The sequence below is a fragment of the Malaya genurostris genome, chromosome 3, assembly GCF_030247185.1.
Source record: "Malaya genurostris strain Urasoe2022 chromosome 3, Malgen_1.1, whole genome shotgun sequence".
NCBI classification, from domain to species: Eukaryota; Metazoa; Arthropoda; class Insecta; order Diptera; family Culicidae; genus Malaya; species Malaya genurostris.
This window is the reverse complement of record NC_080572.1, coordinates 243398299-243410655: the sequence shown is the minus strand read 5'-3', so window position 1 is coordinate 243410655 and position 12357 is coordinate 243398299. Positions and strand designations below refer to the sequence as shown.

General features: G+C 37.1%; 1 protein-coding gene across 7 annotated transcripts in view; it reads left to right on the top strand.

Annotated features, from left to right (window-relative positions):
- The window catches only part of LOC131439580 (coronin-1C-like), a 97577-nt gene that overhangs the window by 65163 nt on the left and 20057 nt on the right, over nucleotides 1–12357 (top strand). Inside the window, exon 1 of one of the 7 annotated variants that reach the window (XM_058610766.1) lies at nucleotides 2982–3250. The exons of 4 other annotated variants lie outside the window; for them this stretch is intronic. Coding sequence is in view for 1 of the 3 variants with exons in the window: in XM_058610764.1 (XP_058466747.1) it covers nucleotides 3636–3644 (9 nt within the window). In the remaining 2 variants the exon portion in view is untranslated. Of the gene's footprint in view, nucleotides 1–2981; nucleotides 3251–3280; nucleotides 3645–12357 lie in introns of those variants that run through there. 2 more of the 7 variants (XM_058610764.1, XM_058610767.1) reach the window with 2 other exon arrangements.

Here is a 12357-nt window from a genome sequence, read left to right as displayed (position 1 = left end):
TCGAAAAAGAAAAGTGGAAGAACGTTTTCCCAGGTATTCTAAATGGCGTACGTTTGTTACGCATGCGCTTAAGGAGGCTTATACCTTCTTATGTGACATTCGGTCAGGATACAAGAATACCGTGCAAATCACTTGTTACCTATGACAATCAGATGGCCACATGTCAGTATTGCCAAAAAGCTGTTCAGTACGGTAAGCCATGTGATAAACCGGACAAGGAGACAACCACACTAAAGGACAACGGTGCTTCCTTCACACCAACCCCAAGCAACCCCAGTACACCTGTGACAGTCACCAACAACAGTGAAGCATCACCTTCAACGAAACCATCCAACATATCCCCTATAGAACAAAGTACACCAGCTGCAATAAACAGCTTACCATCTAACCAACCAGCAACTGCAAACAATGTACAACAAGGCGCATCTACAGTAACTAGCAACGAAATCAACAACAATACCACGGCAATGGATGATGAGACGAACCACGAACAAACTACCCCTCAATCCTCGCAGGAGGAAAATGAAAGCTCCTCTCCCCCTAGAAAAAAGATGACAACGAGATCCAATACAAAAAAAAATTATCTGAAAACTCAGCAAAATCGGCCACGTAAAGCTTGTACGCAAATAGGCCTGAATAAAATATCTTTTAAATAAAAAAAAAAAAGTTTGCTGACCACTGCCTTAGATGAGTTTAACTGACTTCAGCTAACGGGTGGTAACTAAAATTTTGAATTTTTTTCGAGGCCTGTATGCGAAAATGTTGCGGCTTCGACTCGTTATCATATCGCAAGCAAGGTAGTGGAAGACCAGCCAAAATTATGGACGCAAAAGGACTTCGTTCTCTTTCTCGTGCCTTCAACAACAAGGATTCACTGAGTCAAAGGGATGCCGCAAAAAAGTTCAACTGTTCTCACCAGTACATCTGCAAAACGTTGAAAAGAGTCGGAATAAAGTGCCGAAAGAAGACACGAGCCCCAGAATATACTGACGCTCAGATTTCAACGCTGAAGTCCCAATGCCGCTGGTTTATTAAAAATTATTCCGGAAAAAGTTTTGTTTTGGACGACGAAAGTTATTTTCCTCTTTCGAAGACGCAGATTCCCGGAAACGGTCGGTACTATTCAACGAATAGTTCTATTGCACCTCCGAGCATAAAATATAAGTTTAAACATAAGTTTGAACAGAAAGTGATGCTGTACATTGCCATTTCCGAGAAAGGTATTTCTAAGCCATGGTCCAAGCCCTCTGGTTTGGCAATCAATCAAGATGTGTACCCGAACGAATGTTTGAAGAAAATTTTGATCCTGTTTCTTCAAAAACATCATGCTGATGGACAATACGTGTTTTGGCCGGACAAAGCGTCATTGCATTACGCCAAAAAAACACAATAGTTCCTGAATACCCATTCGATCTCATTTGTACCCAAAAACCACAACCCGATAAATCTACCTCAGTGTCGCCCAATCGAAGATTTCTTCGGGATTTTGAGCTCCTTGGTGTACAAAAATAACTGGAGAGCCAACAGTTGATTGGTAGAATCAAGAGATACATTCGCAAAGTTGACATGAAGGCCGTACAATGCTTTTGTTCCGACATGAAACGGAAGCTTCGCCGAACATCCGATTACGGACCGTTTTCAAATGTTCACTATTTTTTTTCAATAATGGACAATGTATGTTAAATTTCAATCAATCAGATCATCTTTAAGTATGTTTGTCTTTTTTGACAGCTTGAGAAAGAAATTCCAAAATTTTAGTTGCCACCCGTTATACCGATTTTCAAATTTCGGTTCCGAAAGTATCGGGAATAGAGGAGCTCAATCGTTTTCTCAAAAAAGGCCAAAACGAATTTCATAAACAAAAATTCAAATTAAAAGATTTATGGTCCCACGCTAAATTGGTAAATTTTGTCATATACTGACTCCTCATTCTGGAATTACAGGGTGATGAGTTTTCAAAATTCAAACTGCCATAGAAGATGACGATACCAAAAATCGTAAAAAATCTTCAATTTGTTCGTCATATTGAGACATGGCCACTTGAACCGTTTTGTGTTATGCTGGTCGCTCAATACCGGTTTCGGAAGTGCCGTAAATAATGACCAAAAACTCTAGAGTGGAACTCATTTCGATATCTTATGGAATGCTTAATCGGTTGTCACACGTTTAGGATAAAATTTTTGGTTTTTACAGGGTAATGAGTGATTGAATTTTCAAGCTGTATCTCAAATCGACGGTCGTTAGAGTAATTTCATGAGAACTATCAACGCCGAAGAATATTCCTGCAAAAAACATATGCGGGTTGATTGTAAAAGGTATCATCTCACGATTAGGTTGAATAAGCACGTTTTAGTATATGAGATGACTACTGGAGCTGAGATGAAAGGGGATACCGTTACTCTATGTCCTTTTGTCACAAAAGGTTAATTCGACAAGTTTTGTGATGTTACGTTGTTTCAGAAAATCGCCATTTGTTTAACATTGTTTGCAGTTTCTGTTGCATCCATGGTTATCTTCGATTATGAATCATAAATAGCGGAACAAAAGTATAACATCGGAATGATGACGGGGAATCGTTCTGAAAATTTTGTCAATATTTCAAGCAACAACATTACTAGCATTACCAGGAGTTATATAATTCAGCATTGAAATTTATATTTCCACGTACCACACCAATTTATTAATAATGGCCAAAGTTATTCGCAAGCACAAATTCAGCAACACTGATTCTATTCTCTTCATGACTGGCAACATAAAAATCCCGCATTTTCGAGAAAGCTCTTGTCCTATCTTTGCTTTGCCATTTCTCATTTTTTCTCTCCTGTGCATTGTCAGAGCCAATTTCAACTAACAACAGCAGCATAAAATGAGAAAACGAGGGTAAGAGAATTGTAGCCACATGTTTCTCCTCGGGGCAGAGAGTAACCCAACTGTTGGCAGTAAGCTCCAATAGACACCGATCTATGCTGCCTCGGACGCAGTGCCAATTGTATGCTCACCCGGTTCGGTCCGATTCCATCCGTGTAGCGTTTTTTACCTGTGCCGGTTGTGTGTCTAAACGAAGGAAAATACTGTACATCTCTGAAGTGCTACTGGATGCGGTGATAAAATTCCTGCGTCTGTGTTAGTTCAGCTCCACCAATCGGCCTCAGTCCGCATCGGTTTGGATGCGGATACAACATTTGGGAAAAAGGATACCACCCACAAATAGAGTACTACGCTCTAGTACTGCTTCGGCGGCGGTCATTCAGTGAGAAACGATTGATTGTTTTATGTTTCCTTTCACTAAAATCGTTCTACATAGATCACGGGCAGTGTACATAAAATAAATAAGTGTTGTGTTTAACAACAGATTGGCAAATGAAGCACGAGTAATAAATTTGGTTGCACATTTTCACATGGTTGTTCTGTGCGGGAAGTGCAAAACTCTTTCGACAAGAAAGAAAAAAAAGCAACGCCTTGAAGTTTATGCCGACAGAGTGTAGCAGAAGTAGCGGACGCTTAGTTTCACACAGAAATACACTCCGCAAAGAGTTGGGACCACTGTATGCTTAGTGCTGATAGAGCATCTGTTAGATAGTAGATACTTTGTGACGTGTAGATTACGGAACAGTGAAGAAGGGCTACGAAAAGAAATGAGTAGTGTATGTTGTGTTTATCCTCTATCTAGATCCTCGGTTCTGCGGATTTATTTTCTGCATTCTTCCATTTACTTCTTTCGTTTATTAAACTTCCTTTTGTTTTATGGTGTTTGTATATGATGAAATGCATGTGTCCTTTTTCTCGTTCTATCGACAGTTTGAAAGGTGTGTGACCGCAATCTAAACGACCAGTTACAAAACAAATGAAATATCCGTTCCATTTAAGTTAAACATTTTTCCAATACCTGCATATGATGATTTAAAAAAAAACCTGAATGTTCGTTCGTTAGGTCTACAGTAAGCTCAACTACCGTTTGCAAAATTTCTTTTCGGTGACACAATGTTAGTGCGATTTCCACCCGTTGCATGTGGTCATTTTTGCATTTCCATGCCTGCACACAGGAAGCAGAAGTCCTTGGTCATCTGTGCTGCATGTGATGACACTGGTATGTGTTGGTATTGATGATGGCAGGGAACATTTTTGCACGATGAGGACCGCCTCGACGACAAATTGAAATTCCATTATCCATGCAGATTTTAGTATTGAGCTCAAAACAAGCCACCACTACAAATGCGAATACATGCTAAATTCGTCAAGCAAATCGAATGTCATTCTGAAGCTGAAGGTTTCGTTACGTTGCCAGAAAGGAGAAGTTGAAGAAGAAAAAATAAAAATAAATCGTTACTATCCAAAGTAGATCAGACCGTCGACAGCTGGTTCGAATGGCACCAAAAAAAGGAACGCCAAATTGAGCATCTTTCATGCATTTTCATAAAACAATTGATTAAATCTACGTATTTCGTTAGTGAAGAGCTCTCAAATGACTCTTTGATGAGCGCAATATGAAGGACTCTTCAAACTTAAAAATATCTAAGGATATACTTGAGTTGAATTGACATAGGTGAAAAAAAGCAACGCCATAGGAAATCGAAGGTCAATTTTTCGAAGTCCATCGATGATGGAGTTGATTTGTATGAAGTAGCGCATAACTAAAATTAATTTTTGCATAGTGGGCCAAAGAGTAATAATATAATAACAAAATTAATAGAAATTAATTTGCGAAATGTTTGTGCATCGACTTTTAATAAGTAGAGAATTCTAGGAGAAAATAAAAATTTCAGCAGAAGGAGAACAACGTTCTCCGGTTGTCAATCAGAAGCAATTGGACGAGTCACCCTTTCTTGGGCCGTGAACCATTTCGTGCCGTAAAATGAAAACTTTAATGAAAATAGCTGTCGAAATGTCCAATTTTAACCATTTAAAATTGGACATTTCGTCAGCTATTTTCAATAAAGCTTTCATTTTGCTGCATTTGATTTAAGTACCTTCACATGAGCCATCAAGCCAAAACTTTCAGAAACTGCAAACAAGTGTATTGCCTTTCTCTATAGATCAGCATATTTTTTTTTGGAGATGACTGAACCAATTGTAACAAGCTTAGGCTCGTTTAAAAGCTACTATTGGGCTGTGAATCAAGTTCGAAATTTAATTGGCTGTCACTTCCGGTTCCGGAGATCTAATGGCATAAATGACGTAACCGACAAAACATTTCTTAACACTCAATTTTCACAGAAATGCTTGAACCGATTACAACATTTCTAGGTTCGTTTGAACGCTACTGTTGCAATATACATCAAGTTCGGAGATCAAATTGCCAATACTAACCGTTTGCGAAGCTATAATCATATGTGACGTAATCGCCGAATAACATTTTTTTCTATCCGCACATTTCCTCAAAAAGTAACCAATGATTAAATTCAAATGTTTTATTGCTGATGCTTTTGGTTTCTATAATGCTTTGGAATATGTGACGTAAGCGTTGAGTCATAGTTTTGTGGAACAACCGAAAGAATCTGAATGATCTCATCACAAGTGCTCTAAGCCAAGGAAAAACCATCGTTGCATAATCACAACTGATCTGATCTTCAAGTGATTATGATTCTTGTGTGATCATGATCATGTTAAGTCGGGGTCAGTAAAGATCTAAATTCTAAAACAATTACTACTGATTCGATCGGAAATGATTGATGAAGGAAATCTTTCCTGATGATGATCAGCCAAAAGTATGCATAGAAGCGATTAAACTAGCGAAATAATACATTTGGCATAATGTGAGTATTGAATGATGATGCATTCAAACGTTTAAACTAAAGTTATGCATTGATAATTTTGATCAATTTATATGTGCTTGGGTTCACTAATCGCTGGGAATCATAAATTTCGGAAATCTTGAAGAATTTCAGGGATTGAGGGAAATTTTAGTCACTTTTCGGAAAGTTTACAGAAAGAATAAAAGTATTTCGATGAGTTTATTTGGTCGATTGCATCGGAATTCTGTGCTTCGTGATGTATTATTTATTTAATAATATCGTGGTGGTGGAGTAATATCATCAATAAAAACAGCCAATAGGATGAACATACAAGCTGTGAATGATAATAATTATAATTATAAGGCAACCATGTCCAATCACAAAGCATGTTATGAAGCTGAATAAAATATTACTCTATTTAGCTTATCCAAACGTGTCATTCAAACGCTGCGCCTGTTGTGTGTTCAAGACATACCAAATCCTGCGCTCCTGTTACGTCTATGAATCAGAGCGGTAAAACTATGCTAAATAGTGTTTATTGGTTAGTTTTCTTTACGTTTCATCTTAACGTAAAAACGGTTATGTGCCCTAAGTACAAATATAGGATAACCCCTAAATGAGAGTGTTTATTGAGTTTAATCTGATAGTGCATAAATATCAGCATCAACCAGCAGGATGTCAAACAAAGTCTTTTGGTGTGGGAATTTTTTTCACTAATTTTGCATTGCGTAGTGAAAATTGTGAATTAACATTATGAATATGATTACGATCTAGACTGATCATTTTCATAAAATTTTCATCTAGCAATCATTTTCCTTAACCTAGTATTCATTTGATTGCGAATTAAACAACCGATTGCGAAATCGAACAAGGTGTGCATCAAACGAGAACATGTGTTTAAACTACGTAAACCGTGTCGTAACGAACCCGGTATTTTGCCCAACTCTGGTGATAAGAAGTGTGAAAAGAGCATTCCTGATAGTTACAAATTGACCTTTTCCCCCAATTTTAGCGCTCAATTTTCTCGAAGATGACTGAACCGATTTCAACCGAATAAGACTCGTTTGAAAATTACTATTGGGCCATTGATCAAGTTGGAAGATCAAATAGCTAACCGACAAAACGCGTTATTTTTTACCGTACAAGTTTCTTGGAGATGGCTTAGCTGGTTTCAAAAAAGTCAGGCTCGTTTGGGAACTACTATTGTTTCATTAAATAGGTTTGAAGTTCAAATGGCTGTCATTGACGGCTCCGCTGATATAATGGCAAAAGTGACGTCAACGTCAAAACTCATTACCGCTGTATATGAATCAGTGTTGGGAATTCATGATCAGAAAAAGTTTCATTTCTCGTGAGAAAATCAGTTCAAAAGATTTTCTTCAGTGATTGAAAAAATCATTTCCGCGATTTTCATCCATGAAATAAGCATACACAAAACTTTAATCCTCGAAGTTGACAAGTGATTTCTCGTGACTTGACGAAATTTCACCACAGAAATATCGCTAAAGAGATAATCGAAAGGGAAACTCGATGATATTTCGATGCTGATTTTCCACTACGCATCAGTTCGACTCCGAAGTGATTTGTGCAAGATTTAGCTATTATATTTTTACGATTAAAAAAAAATCTCTACTGAATAAATTCACAATTGTGAAATAATGACTGCGATATTTTTTATGCATGTAGGGCGGTCAATATGAACAATAATATTTTAGCAACGAAAGGCTGTTTTAATTCCAGCTGATTGATTACACCGTACTATTTAGATTAAACTTAATAAAGCGCTATTCAATATGGATTTGATTTATAGAAGTAACAGGACAGCATGTTTCGAACACACAGCAGGCGCAGTGCTTGAATGACGCGTTTGAATTGGCGTAGCGATAACTTGCGCTCCTGTTACTTCTGCGTATGATATTCAAGCTAAATTGGGTAATGTTTTTCAATAAGCTGCATGCTTTGTGATTGATATTTTATGAATGTTTTTATTGTCATTATATGATTAATTGTTAATCACAGCACTTGTTGTTTTTATTGATGATATTACTCCAGCACCAGTATAGCTAAATAAATTTTGAATACATCACTACTATTGATCTACTTATCAACGGAGCAGCAAATTGCAAGAGCTAAAAATTTAGATTTTTTTTTCACTTCAAACACCCTAAGCGCATTGAATATTTTCAGAATAGGCGAATTTATTCATCATGAATTTTGCCAACGGTTAAGATATGAAAATTCTTTTCCCACAAATCTTCTGTTCGAGAATCTTATCAAATATATTCTTAAATACCATCGAGAAGAATGTTTGCTAGTGAACTTTTCACAATTGATTTTTTGCCATGTGAGATCAGTTTCAGTAAGAATCGCGAAAAAATCAGTGCTGAACTTTACTTCAGTGAGTTTTCTGATCGATGATATTTTTGACTGAACATCACTTGTGAAAAATTTCAGTCGCGATTTTCGAAATTTGGATTTTTTCCAACACTGATATGGATTACCCGATATCAATAATTTTAGTTCGAGACTAAAATTGGGCTGTGGGTCGAAGATCATATGGCTGACATTTCGATGATCATATGACTGACATTTAAAGTTTCGGAAATATAATCGTACTAGTGACGTAAGCGTCAAATGATTTTTTTTTTCAATCCGTATAAGTATTTCAGATAGTGAGTGATCTATGATCACGTTCAAATGTGTTATTGCTGATACTATTGATTTGAGAAATGTTACCGAATATGTGGCGTAGGCATTGAAGCATGCTTTAGTGAACTACCCGAATCAATCTGAATAAATTGGTGTCAAAAATGAGCCCAAACTAGTGCCAGAAATTATCTCAATAAAACGGCAAAAATATATTTCAATAAGACTGTGTCGATGAAAGAGCAAGGCATTGTCATACCACTAGGTAGATGAGGAATATTAAGGTTTTGTCGTGAATGCGACCTTCTTTACTATGGGGCGCCTTTCCAAAATCACCCATATGGAAGAATGGGCAGAACTTAATCGTGAATATCTCGACTTGTATTAATGGCAGCAACATAATTCTTTCACTATTTCATCAAAAATATGATCAGGAATTTAGGATAATATTTTGAACAGTGTGACATAACCACAAACAACTCAAAAATTAAGTTTTTTGAAAATTTGAGAACAACGCGGAAAACTCTTTACTTTTGCTTGGGTTTTTCGCGCAAGGACGACGATTTTGAGCTAGTCAGGCACATATCTTCAACTGAACGTTATAAAAGGGGAACCGTGGTCGAAGATCGATTTCTTCTTGTGCGTTGGATGGAAGCAGACGTCGTGAGCCCAGCAGCTTCGGAGAGTGCACCTTCTGCGTGGTTAAAAAACTCAAACGCTCAGGTCGTAGTTCTCATTTGCCTTCCGGTCGTCAAGGCGAGAAGACGCATTGAACCAGTTTCGCTTCATTTGGCACTGCGAGCGGATGTGTCGGTTTGTACGCAAAGCTAGTTTCAATTCAAGCAAGAACGATTGCATCAGCTGCTGGTGCTTTGCATTGGAGAGAAAGAAAACAAGCAACGAAAAGTGGACAACATTATATAAAATCAGCCGTTCTAATGGCTCTAAATGTTATCTAAAGAACTATTAAGATTACTTCTTTGAAATTCGAAGGTAGAAATCATCAGTTTAGTGAAAATTCAAAATAATTTGATTAGATCAAATAAAAAGTTTTTACACCATTGAATTCTATTATAGGTATATCACATCACTATACACATTCAGTATGTATCTCACAACACTTTTAAAACATGTATAATAAACGTCACATCACAGATACGTATTTCGAATACAACTTGTATTCATTATCAGTGTATCAGGTTTCTAAACCTAGAACTTTGCAATTTGAAGGTAGAAATCATCAGTTTAGTGAAAATCCAAAATAATTTGATTTGTTTCGTGCACTTTTCGCTGTGCGAAAATCGTTCGAGATAAATGTTCCGAACTGTGCTAAGTGTCGTACACGGAAAGAAATCCGTTACTGCCTTTATGATTAGAAAATCATGAAACCAATCATTTTAACTTATCATGAAATCATGAGCAATAACTCTTCTCCCACGAAAATTAACCATGGTTCGAAAATGCGTTACTTGAAGAATGCATTTCTTTCAAAGCTCGTAACTCTAATTTTCTACCCGGATATCACTTTGAACCCTCTGCTTCAAGTGATGTGATAAATTAATAGATTAATGGTAAAGCAAAAAGCAGACATTGAAAAGCAAGACCTACTGAAAATGTTTACTTGATTCTGAAGCATGTTATTTAATAATCTGTTGTTGTCCCGGGTTGGCGGTTCAATGCATAGGACGCTAGTCTTACTAACCAGTTGTCGTATGTTCTCGAGCCCCGGCCTGGAAGGATTCTTAGTGTCAGTAGGATCCATAGTACTAGCCATGCAATGATTCTGTACATCAAGAATCAGCTGCGCGAAGTCTGTTGAAACAGAAAGGCCATATTCCACAAAAGGAATGTAATGCCCAAGCCTTTGCTTTGTTGTTTTACCAATATAACATAAAAATAAAGCTAATGAACCGAAAATTGACATCATAAGAGAGACTGAGCACGGCTACACTTTTCATTTGACAAAACATCAATGTTACATTTTGTTCGAATGTATTCTTACATATTTGATGTGATCGTTGTTGCTAGAATAATATTTCGATTGTGAATTTGGAACACTATCTAACGAAAATCAGAAAAATATTTTGTTCCACCACTTTGATTAATTTGTTTCATAGATATAACAACACAAGCTGTATTGATGCACCTAAATATTATGATTAGGACGATTTTTTTTTTGCAAGAACTCGACATAGAATTTCTTTTTAAGAGGCTTGATTCACTCGTGTTTTCTCATGCAGTTCGTTTAAGTGTTTAAATTCAGAAACACAAAATCAAAACTGAAGTAATAAACGCAAGTAAACACGTTATCTCTTGCGTCGTCGTTTTTCAAAAACAGAATATTTTCATTTTAAAAGAAGTTCGTCGTGCTTTTCACTGAATTTATGTTGCAAAAATGACCATAGTTGCAAAAATCACACTTAACGCCTGAATTTATGTTGCAAAAATCACCACCGTAGCAGAAACACGCGTGAAGTTATACCCAACAAATTCAAGTGCGTTACGTTTAAATTTCATCGAAATCAATCCGAATGGATCAGGATCCGAAAAAATTTTAATCGTGGTGTATTATCATAACATTAAAATATATTATTTTCCCCAAATCATGACTCGTTTTGCTCATTTCTAGAATCGGAATTTTGTCCGTGTAGAGAATTCCACAATTTGGTCCTTCTAAAAGGCAGAAATGAATCCTGTACAGCATCTTGATAGTTTCTTTCAATGAAATATGCAAATCCGAAATGAGATAATCGACGTCAAAAATCGTTGAAAATTTTAGTAGTGAAAAGGGGGAAAATTTCGCAATTCACACAATCGATCAACTATCAATTCGAATTCGAAAGTGTAAAAAAATCGTGTCAGTTTTATTCGTATTCACGACATCCAGTTATGTCTCTGACATTACACACCCGTACTTTTTTTATCTTGATTTTCCCAGCCTTACTTTCGGGGCCGGAACCCGAGACCCGGTATAATCAAAGTCGGTTCGTATGGCCATGACGTACAAACAAATTCAATACTTTTTATAGGACCAACCTTTCGTTTGAACCTAGGTTACTGGCTATCGGTCAAGTTATCGCTGAGAAATTGATGTCGTTTTCGCTTGAAGATAGTACTAGATCCATACATTTGACAGCAATTGGGGTCGAAACTAGGTTGGGGTTTACTTCAAGCTAAACCGCCACTGTCTACTGACAATGAGTACCGGTTGAAGTAGTTTTGAGGCCAGTTTAGAATTTTTTTTACGTTTTTTGTTTTGCCTCTTCAAATGAAAGTACAAAATTTCAATAATTCCGGAATCGGATCCGGATGAATGGTATGGTACATGTCATTTGGCCCAAATAAAAACTAATCGATTATTCAAGTGAATACATAACCTATATGCGAAAGCCAAAAAACGACTAGTTGTGATTTTCGCACAAGAATTATATCAGAATGAAAACTGATCAGATTGTTGTCATAGTAGAAAGAAGTGTCTTTTTTTTTTTTTTTTTATTCAATAACAGAAGTGTCTTAGAAGTATCTTGTTCAGTGCGTAATAAAATATAACGTCATTAAATATTATTCCATCTAGTCTCCTTCTGTTGACAGACTCACTAGCGCTTACTGGCTTAGGAGAGCACTGTCAATATACGGTCTGTCTTTTGAAACGCGTCATCGCGATAGATACATCTGGATGCCTTGTTGACAGTTAATGTTGTGTAGAATAGAAAATTGAGGTAGATCCACCACTATCATATCACTGCGTCACAGAGCACGGCGCCATCCAGGAGGGACAGCAGCAGCCGTACATGGATTACGGTGTCTCGGTAATCCCATGTACGACTGCTAGCATACTGCGATACGCAAAGCATAACAAAATCATCCAAGCAACCAGCCGGTTAGTCATCTATATTAAATGAGCTCGTTGGCACGGTTGTCACACATGCCTCCCGTCGTGGACGTGACTGGCGACGTGTTGGGGCTAGTGATGACAGTG